Source organism: Ananas comosus, linkage group 14 (genome assembly GCF_001540865.1).
Source record: "Ananas comosus cultivar F153 linkage group 14, ASM154086v1, whole genome shotgun sequence".
Classification (NCBI taxonomy): domain Eukaryota; kingdom Viridiplantae; phylum Streptophyta; class Magnoliopsida; order Poales; family Bromeliaceae; genus Ananas; species Ananas comosus.
In genome coordinates, this window is record NC_033634.1 from 8,926,081 (window position 1) to 8,937,027 (window position 10,947).

The window sequence follows — 10,947 nt, forward strand, 5'->3', positions numbered from 1 at the left end:
AAACTTTATTGAAAGATTAGAATAAATAGGAACTGTTTACTTTATACTGTTAGACCATTTACATACTGCACATAAATTAGATCACAACTCAAAAACTTTTCTGTAAAGTTGTAATTGGCTACTCATGAAAAAAATCATACAAAATTGAATACTGTAATTTTATTTCACCCTCCTAAAAATCTTCTCTGAAGCAAGCACAAAAAAGTGAGAAAACTTCGATTAATTCCGAAGCCATTGACTTGAAAAATAATTTTCGCATAAATTCCAACTAAAAATTATTTTCAACCTGAAAATCAAATCAATTATGGACAAACAAAGTGCTTCTAGGAGCGAAGTAAAACCCGTAAAATGGCAATTGCCAAATTAAAAAAGGTAATCCACAAGTGCCTCTTGATTGCAAAGAATTTGAAGGGCAAAAGAATAGAAATAATAAAATAAAGGATTAATTTCATACAGATCTCTACAAACATAGTAAATGGCAAATATATTACTACAGAATTCGACTTTTATATATTATCCCTACAAAAATTCTGATGTTTTCAAATATGACTCTGCCGTTAGAATCCGTCAGAAAAATTTAATTAACCATAGATTAAATACTTAACCCTGATTAATTTTTTAATATTTTTACCCCTTTTATATTATACTGTTATAACTTTTGAAGGGACGTATTTGTGATGGCAAAATTGAAAATATACACAGCTCTCTAACGGTTCTCTAACGGTAACAAACCAGAAGAATATATTTAAACATATTAAAACTTTTACAGGAATAACATATGAAAGTTGAGCTTTATAGAAATATATATTTGTCATTCATCACCATATTTGCAGGGATCCGTATGAAATTAACCCTAAAACAAAAATAATGCCAAACATGTACCCATCAGAGCAACAATGTAGTTAAATCTATTATTATTATTATGATTACCTGCAGGTCTAGGGTCCCCAAAGTTTTATAAGAACAAAACATTTGAAGGTGGTGACATGCGCCGCAAGTTTAATGTTCTTCTTCTGTGGCAGGGTGACTATGATCTTAGCTCTACAATAAGCAAATTCAGCTTACTCTTCTCCAACTAATCAATAGCTAAAATATAACTAAACTAATAAATGTATTCTACTGGAGAAGAAGAGCACTCATGAAGAGCTGCTTAGGAAGATGAACAAGCATTCAACTGAAAAAAAAAAGGTAGAAGAAAAGTAAAAGAATTTTCTCTGTTAATTTATTGCTCCAACTATTCGAAGATCGGCAGATCGAGAGGCCTCTTCCATGGCCGTTCTTCTATATCTTTGTCCAATGAAGATACGCACTGCGAGCCCTTGTCATTGATCTCTTTCACCATTTTCAGGAAGAAGCTATGCCTGTAAACAAAAATAACTTTCTCAGAGCTTATTCGACCTAGCTTTTAGAGCAGCTTCGCCGCTCCAAAAAAGCAGAAGCGAAGTAACCGACAAGCAAAAGAGGCTCGAGCTGTTCATATAGCGAAAAGCTAAAAAATGAGATTCTGCACTCCAAAATAGAGTTTTTCTTCTACAGTAGCACAAAACTGTTTGAGGATAGTTAAAACAACAAGCTACTACCGCCTCCTTCCAATCAAAGAGCAATTCGCAGAAGCTAGATTAACGCCAAATGGGCCCTCCATAAGATTGGTAAAAAGAACAAAATATAACAGAGGGCGAGCTCCCACCATCGTAAGTCTGAAGTCAACTCAGGGTGAAAAGCCGTAGCAAGTAAGTTCCCTTGCCTTACAGCGACAATTACTTGGTCCTTAGAAATTTTCTCCTCCTACAAACAAGTAAAAGCAGGGTAAACACGTGCTGTCTGAATCATCGGTAGTGCAAATAGGTAAAGTATGCCATGAAAGCAAACAAAATAAGATCAGTTTAAATAAATTCCAAATAAAAAAAACCAAAGTCGTGAGGAACTAGGATTGCTCGAGTCATTGACTTAGATCGAAATACTTAATACTATTTTCTATGAAATTTTGTGGTAAAATAAAAAATAAGCTTGCAGAGTGCAAGCTAATGCGACATGTTATATGTTCACACAAGTCGACATAGAACAGTGTAGCTACAAGATTTTAAACCCAAGGAAAGCCCAATAGGGAATCAGAAGCAGTTTGCCATATTTGGAAGCTAGCAACCATCATCAACAAAACTATGTTCCTTCGATTCAGCTAACATATTTGGACCCCAAAGGATTTGCAATGTGAAACCAACATCAAACCGACAGTATATAACATATTTTGACGTCCACCATCGGTGTAAATCAAATGCCTTCGGAATAATGTACGCATCAATACCAACAACATGCTTCTACCTAAGATGTTCACTACGAAAATTATCCGTTCAGGAAACTTCATGAACAACAAACACTACCTAGACATTGTATGTGCCATATGGAATAAATAAATCATCTAGGACATAATATATATATATATATATATATATATATATATAGTTGAGCTAGAATACTATCGATAGCAAACGGGCTCCGTTGCCACCCATTTGTTTTCGATGATGAAGCCTCCAAATCGACGATCGGCACCGTTGAACATAATCTACACCATTTGAAGTATCTAGAAACCAAATTTCAAATCTTTTCGACATCATTGACCTAATGATCAAAGGGTTTCAAAATTTATAATTTTAATGGTAGATATGAGACGTTTTCTCGTTTAACGGTGTAAAGCTATTCAAATGAATTGAATTTTGGTCAGAAAATTCTTGAAACTATTTAGAACAAGATCTATACTCTCGATCTTGATTATAAAATTCCTATCATCACTTTTTAGAGGATATTCATTTTCAGTCGTTCATATTTACGTCCACTTGATGGACAAGAAAATAATATCGAAAAAGTATGAAATTTGGTTTCTAGAAACTTCAAGTGGTATAGATCATGTTCAACGGCGCCGATCGCCGATTTGGAAGCTCCATCATCAAAAACAAATGGGTGGCAACGAAGCCCGTTTGCTACCGATAGTATTCCAGCTCAACTCTCTCTCTCTCTCTCTCTCTCTCTCTATATATATATATATATATATATATATAACGACGCTACTATACTATCTATAGTACCAGAGTTCTGATACTATAGTCTCGTTATCGATTTTAGAGTGTTTAAATCAACTATCCACACAGTTAAATATGATCTAGGGTATATGAAGTTCCTAAAATAAAATTTTAATTTTTTTCAACATCGTTTACATAGTAAGTAAAACATGTCAAAATGAACGGTAGAAATTGAACAATCCTTAAAATTTGACGACAAGACTTTTGAATTCAAGATCAACGATGCTGAGCTTGATCTAGATAGTGTAAAGTATTTTCTATCAAATTTGAATAAATTTAGATTCTTCTATATTGTTAAACTACAAACTCACCATAGTAGCAATTGAAAATTGACGATTTTGAAATGGTTTGATCACAAAGTAAACTATGTCGAAAAAATATTAAATTTTATTCCTAAAAATTTCAAAACCCTATATCAGTTTCAACAGCGTGGATCGTTGATTTTATCATTTTAAGGTTGAAAACGAGACTATAATACTGGAATCCTAGTACTTAGATACTATAGGAACCTAGCGCTCTCTCTATATATATAGGACTTATTGGAGCCCCATAAGCCTGAATCATCAACTTTCTGTCACAATATCTTTGCTTTACTCAGTGAATAGGTCTGAAGATGAGGATGACTTTGTATACTATATTTGTCTAATTTCCTATTTTCGTATACTTTTATATAGTTAAAGCCATATGCACTCACAGATCCATTCATCTACTCTATATGCACTACAAGTCCTAAAAACATTTCCATGTACAAATTGCCTTCTAAAACATTGAATGACAAGAAAAAATCAACTCACCAAACAATACTAGATTACATCCAAAGATTAATTCAGATGAAGGGTAACGATGCATCAGCCAATAATCAGAAGAGATTTTACCAAAAACCGCGCATATTTGTCTGACGCATTTAGAATGGTTTGGTGCATGATGACAAGAAAAAAATCAATATGGATCAGACTTTTGATCCATGAGGGTGTCATTCAACTTAAACTCTTCAACAAGCCTGGTTACTCCACTTTGGGCATTTGATTTTCAGAACTTTAACAACAAGAAAACAGGCAACCAGAAACTGCTATAACCCATTGAAAAACAAACATATGTTTATATTATGCCGTTTATGTGAACTGCAAGATCAACATAAGGAAACAGAGTTTATGACTTTTAAGGTGTCAAAGAAAAGGCTCTACTCATTTGAGACAACAGAATTATGTGTGTTTTGTATTTCCTCAAGTTCTTTGAGGTTAAAGATATTTAGAAATGACCTTGTTTAATTTTACTACAGCATGATTGTTTGCAAACGCTATATAAGTAGGTTTTATTGGATATCAAAAACCCAGAGTAAACTACTTTTTCTTTGTTTCTTTGTTTACCAAAGAAAGAGTTTACAAAGCAATCAGTAATAACAAACTAAAGAAGTTCGTCTCTAATCATCTTCAACAACATGAACTAGAGGAACAACGAAAAGGAAAAAGAAGAAATGTAAACAATGCCAAAAGCACCCAAACCTTGCACAAGTCAAAGAGCAAAGAATTTTACGATTTAAAGAAACAAACCTCCTGGTTATTGCCATTTGGTGTCACAATTCTTGATTTATCAGAGGGAACAGGACAATCCGCTAATACTTCAACATCAGGCCCAGCTTCTACAATAGCAGGTGCTCGGATGAACACCCCACGGCAGGTACCACTTCCCCCTTCCTTCTCTGCAAGTTTAGGGACAGAGAGCTCTATCTCAAAGCTTTGTAGCTGCAAAAAAGACATACGTGATCAACTATTCAACCGACAATTTCAATTGAAGAACAAAAGGATCAAGCAGCTAAAATACGGTGCCATAATTACAAATTGGATAAGAATTGAGATGTAGTGAAGTTAATCACCTGACTACCAAAAAAATTGCGGTGAACAGTACAGTCCAACCCCCCAATAAGTTCCTGCCCTCCAGATTTTTGTCCTGTGAGCAAAAATTAGTGAGAACTTAAAAAATGTTTAATCTACACCGTCAAGCTGAGGTCGACGAATGAAAGTAATGTAGCCAGCGACTCACTCACCGATTGCCTTGTTCGCCAGAAAGATGAGCCCTGCACAAGTACCCCACACTGGCTTGCCAGCACCGACAAACTCTCGCAATGCAGGAAACTGCATAAAACATTGGGTTAGAAACTTCTAAACAAAAGATTTCCGATAATTTTGCTCGTCGTGTAATAAACAGATTCCGCAAAGGGAATCGACTAGCGTGTCGAACGGTATTTAAGCATCTCCTTGCATTCCGTAGAGGACAAGAAGATTCATCAACCCTTAGATGATTAGATGCAACTGAGAAGAACACGTAACACGTCAACTGATATTCAGGCATCTTCACAAAGGTATGCAGATATTGCTAGCAACTGCCAAAACAGATGCCAGCCTTAATGGAAAAGAACCTACCGCAAGCAACTCCGACGGCTTACTTAGATAACTGTTGGATTCATCCAAAAAGTAGAGCTAACCGACACAGGTCGCGGGTTGATCTAATTTGACGACGCTGAGTAGTTTTATTCAACCTGACACTATTTGACATAGCATGTTACCGGCAACTCCACCCAGCGCCGATAGGCTTGAACTAAAACCAACAAGCGTACTTCGACTGCTAAGCTACGGTAACATGTGATTTTAGGTTGATTGACTGCTAAGCTAAGGTAACATACATGCACACCTGTAAGACTAACCGCCAAAAGAACGTGTCTCCGAACACGACAGCTAGTTGCTCGGCCAGGAAGACCGTCGTGTCTAAGGAGCGATTGACTGATCGATTTTTGCAAGAATCTTACAACTTTGCGTTTGCGGCCAAATTGAGATGCCTTTCTTCATCTTATTCCGAGTACGTTACAACATTTAGAACTAAACATGCTATGTTTCCGGTCGACGCTAACTACGCATCTTCTCTGGAATGTTTTTGATGCTACTTCATCAGTTTTCAACTCTGTTTTCCAATTAAATCACAATCGAATCGCATCCTAAATAAAAACAAGAAATAATTAAATAAAGAAAAAAAGGGAGAGACGTAGTTTCGTACTAGGTTGTGGTGCTCGGCAAGCTTGGCCATGGTGGTGCTCTCGCCGCCGGGGATGATGAGAGCATCGACGCCCTGCAGCTGCGTCCCCTTCCGAATCTCCACTCCCTTCGCCCCGATCTTCCTCAACGCTGTTCATGTTCATGTTCATGTTCAGAAACAGGCAGAACAAATGAACTTTTACAGTTTGTTCGAATCACTTAAAAACTTTTTTGTTAAAATCTAAAAAAAAAAAAAGAAGAAAAGGAAAATGAGTAGCACCTGCAATGTGCTGTTGTAGGACCCTGAAGTAGCGAGGACTCCGACGGCCATAAGTAATTAACTAATAAAATAATACTGTAAAGAGAGAAAGAAGAGAGATGATGAGAGTAGAGAACCAAGTTAGACAAAAGAAAGCGGGCAACATAGCAAAATAACCTAGCTTCTCGGGACGGAGAGCCCCCTGCCCAAATTCTATTCTGCGATTACTGAATTTTGGCCTATTACTATCGCCCCCTCTTTTTTTTTTTTGTGGTGGGCCTGTCAACGAGCCGAACTCGGACGAGCGCAGGAGCCAGCTCGAGATCGGCTCGAAAGTGTTCAAGGTCGGCTCGTCTTCGGCTCGAGCTCGTGACGCGCCGGTGCCGGAGTTCCATCGAGATATGCGAACGGCAAAGAATGCGCTGCCGGCAGCGCGCGAACGGTGAAGACGGAAGAGCGCTGCCGGGCGAGGGGGCCTTCGGGCGTAGAGAGAGAGAGAGGCGGCTGTGTGTATGTGCAATATATAAATAAATAATATAGATTATTATTTTTTAATTTTTTAATCCAACTGTTAAAATTCTAAATACAAGTGGGCCTCTTTATAAATAAGTGGCGCTTTATTTTTCAAATTGGCTTAAAAAATTAAAAAATAATAATCTATATTATTTATTTATATACAAATATAAATATATATTTATATATATATAAATATAATATATATAAAAATTATATTAATATAAAATAAATGTAATCNTATTTTTAATATTAACCTTCTAAGAGGGATAAATCAGAAAGTCGGAAACTTTTCAAGGGTATATAAGCAATTGTCTCTAAATATAAAATATATGTATTCAAGCTGTTATCGAGCCGAACACGAGCGAACTGACCCCAGCTCGTGTTCGGCTCGTTTTTTAAATGAGCTAAAAAATTCAGCTCGTGTTGGCTCGTTTATTAAACAAACGATTTGATCTGGAGCTCATTTTGAGTCGAACACGAGCTAGCTCACGAACGGTGAGCTGGATTGCCAACCCTAGTATCCTCCACCCTCAATTCTATAATTTTTAGTAAAAAAATAGAAAGACCAATTTGCATAAAAAATTCACTAATTTTGAGCTTTTGCAAAAGTGGGCCACCATTTTAGTTTTTGCAGATTCGGGCCGAATTTTCAGAAGGATGACCAAACTACCCCTCTTTCAAAATGCATAAAAATTATATACTTTAAATACCTAGAAAAATACAACTGCTAAGTCATTAAATGTAAAACTTTTTAGAAATGACAACTGCTAAGCCATAATTACATGTACCTTTCTCGTGAAACGAAAATCCTCATTTAAAATAAAATAAAAAGAATAAAATATAATAAGATGAAAGAGTGCAACATCCTCTCAAATAGTGCAACAAGCTCTTCAAAATAGTGCAATATCTGTATAAATAGTGCAACATATGCATTGTTAATACACATTTTGCACGATTTTTACACTAAATTACGTACAGTTTAGTATATTACGCGAAAATAATATAATATATTACTACATACTAGAAAAATTATATAATATATGTATGAATCGTGCATATTTTATACCATTTGTACAGATATTTACACAATTTGTATAAATATTGCACTATTATGAGAGAATGTTGCACTATTAGATGTGTGTTGTACTCTTTTTTTAAAAAAATTAAATTTCATTCATTATTAAAAAAATTATAAAACTTTTTGAAAATGACAACTGCTAACCCATAATTGCATGCACATTTCTCGTGAAACGAAAAACCTCATTCAAGAAAAAATAAAAATAATAAAGAATAATAAATAAGATGAACGAGTGCAACATCCTCTCAAATAGTGCAACATACTCTTCCAAATAGTGCAATATCTATATAAGTAGTGCAACATATGCATTGTTAATACACGTTTTGCATGATTTTTACACTAAATTACGTACAATTTAGTATATTACGCGAAAATAATATAATATATTACAGCATACTATAAAAATTATACAATATACATAGAAATGGTGCATATTTTATACTATTTGTATAGATATTTACACCATTTGTGTAAATGTTGTACTATTATGAGAGGATGTTGCACCATTTAGATGTATATTGCACTCTTTTTTTTTGAAAATTAAATTTCATTACATATTAAAAAAATTGTAAAACTTCTTGAAAAGGACAACTGCTAAGCCATAATTACATATACCTTTCTCGTGAAACGAGAAAGCTCATTTAAAAAAAAATAAAAAATAAAAAAATAAAGAATAAGTAATAAGATGAAAGAATGCAACATCCTCTCAAATAGTGTAACATGCTCTTCCAAATAGTGTAATATCTGTATAAGTAGTGCAACATATACATTGTTAATACACATTTTGTAAGATTTTTACACTAAATTACATACAATTTAGTATATTATGCGAAAATAATATAATATATTACAACATACTATAAAAACTATACAATATATGTAGAAACAGTGCATATTTTACACTATTTGTACAGATATTTACACCATTTGTGTAAATGTTGCACTATTATGAGAGGATGTTGCACCATTTAGATGCGTGTTGCACTCTTTCTTTTTGAAAATTAAATTTTATTGCATATTAAAAGAATTGTAAAACATCTTGAAAATGACAACTGCTGAACCATAATTACATGTACCTTTCTCGTAAAACGAGAAATCTTATTGAAGACAAAATAAAAAGAATAAAAAATAATTAATAAGATGAAAGAGTGCAATATCCTCTCAAATAGTGCAATAAGCTCTTCAAAATAGTACAATACCTGTATAAGTAGCGCAACATATGCATTTGTAATACACATTTTACATGATTTTTACAATAAATTACGTACAGTTTAGTATATTACGCGAAAATAATATGCAACATATAATATACTAAACTATATGTAATATACTTCGAGTGCTAAGCTACGGTAACATGTGATTTTAGGTTGATTGACTGCTAAGCTAAGGTAACATACATGCACACCTGTAAGACTAACCGCCAAAAGATCGTGTCTCCGAACACGACAGCTAGTTGCTCGGCCAGGAAGACCGTCGTGTCTAAGGAGCGATTGACTGATCGATTTTTGCAAGAATCCTACAACTTTGCGTTTGCGGCCAAATTGAGATGCCTTTCTTCATCTTATTCCGAGTACGTTACAACATTTAGAACTAAACATGCTATGTTTCCGGTCGACGCTAACTACGCATCTTCTCTGGAATGTTTTTGATGCTACTTCATCAGTTTTCAACTCTGTTTTCCAATTAAATCACAATCGAATCGCATCCTAAATAAAAACAAGAAATAATTAAATAAAGAAAAAAAGGGAGAGACGTAGTTTCGTACTAGGTTGTGGTGCTCGGCAAGCTTGGCCATGGTGGTGCTCTCGCCGCCGGGGATGATGAGAGCATCGACGCCCTGCAGCTGCGTCCCCTTCCGAATCTCCACTCCCTTCGCCCCGATCTTCCTCAACGCTGTTCATGTTCATGTTCATGTTCAGAAACAGGCAGAACAAATAAACCTTTACAGTTTGTTCGAATCATTAAAATAGTTTTTTGTTAAAAAAAAGAAAAGAAAAGAAAAGAAAATGAGTAGACCTGCAATGTGCTCGTTATAGGAGCCCTGAAGAGCGAGGACTCCGACGGCCATAGTAGTAATAACTAATAATAATAATGTAAAGAGAGAAGAAGAGAAGATGATGAGAGTAGAGTATACAAGTTGGAAAAAGAAGCGGCGGCAACAGCAAATACTCTTCTTCTCGGGACGAGTCCCCCCCCCACTGCGATTCTGAATTTTGCCTATTATTATCGCCCCTTTTTTTTTGTGGTGGGCGGTTATTTTACCCAAGAAATACATCTTGTACTCCTCCCCCAACAAAAAAAAAAGAAAAAAAGAAGGGATAATTTCCTGAGTACCTCTTACAAAGCTGATATATTTACATAAATTTTTCTCAAAAAATTAAAATATCGTGAATACTCCTCTATATATTAAAAAACTTTCAAAAATAGCATTTAAAATAATTTTTCATTAAACTTTTAACTAACGGACCTATATGCCAGTTTTACCCTTATCATAATTGCCCTTATAAAATTTTCAAGGGTCACTGACTTATTATAAATTTCATGAATGCCCTTCAAATTTAAAAATTTCATATCAAGCTTAGTTTAGTTCAACGGCCACTCTTTCAAAAATGCACTCCTAAAATTAGTACATGACCTTTCTTTCATGCCTTTAAATAAGAGCATTCTCCTCTCTCTAAAAACTTACAGAAGCTGCTCCCACTTCATCAAAATGAATCAAGTTAGTGTTCACTCTCTTTCTTCCTCTTATCAAGTTCCATCTTGCCATTGCAACACACCATTTCGAGTTTGGATATCGAAGCAGCCACATAGTAGAGGTAAATGATTTTATTGTTGTTCAAACTGGGGGGTAAGTCAAATTTGACCACTTTAGTTTCAAATAGTTTTATATAATCTCTAAATAAACCAATACTTTGGCAACATGCATAGGTTAAGGGAAAAAGACATTGCAACTTTTTTTAATGGGTAGATGATGCTCACCATACAACAATCGAC

General features: G+C 34.9%; 1 protein-coding gene across 2 annotated transcripts; it reads right to left on the minus strand.

The window, feature by feature from the left end:
* Nucleotides 880-10,143, minus strand: LOC109720812 (probable pyridoxal 5'-phosphate synthase subunit PDX2). 2 transcript variants are annotated; one of them, XM_020248140.1, is made up of 7 exons: nt 9,970-10,143; nt 9,719-9,846; nt 5,119-5,206; nt 4,948-5,021; nt 4,625-4,816; nt 1,688-1,785; nt 880-1,361 (listed from the first exon to the last, which is right to left on the minus strand). In XM_020248140.1, exons 1-7 carry the CDS (start codon nt 10,019-10,021, stop codon nt 1,235-1,237), a joined length of 759 nt encoding a protein of 252 aa, XP_020103729.1. In that variant the 5' UTR covers nt 10,022-10,143; the 3' UTR covers nt 880-1,234. The 2 variants fall into 2 exon arrangements, with proteins under 2 accessions (XP_020103729.1, XP_020103730.1); XM_020248141.1 differs by lacking the exons at nt 9,719-9,846; nt 9,970-10,143 and adding an exon at nt 6,123-6,317.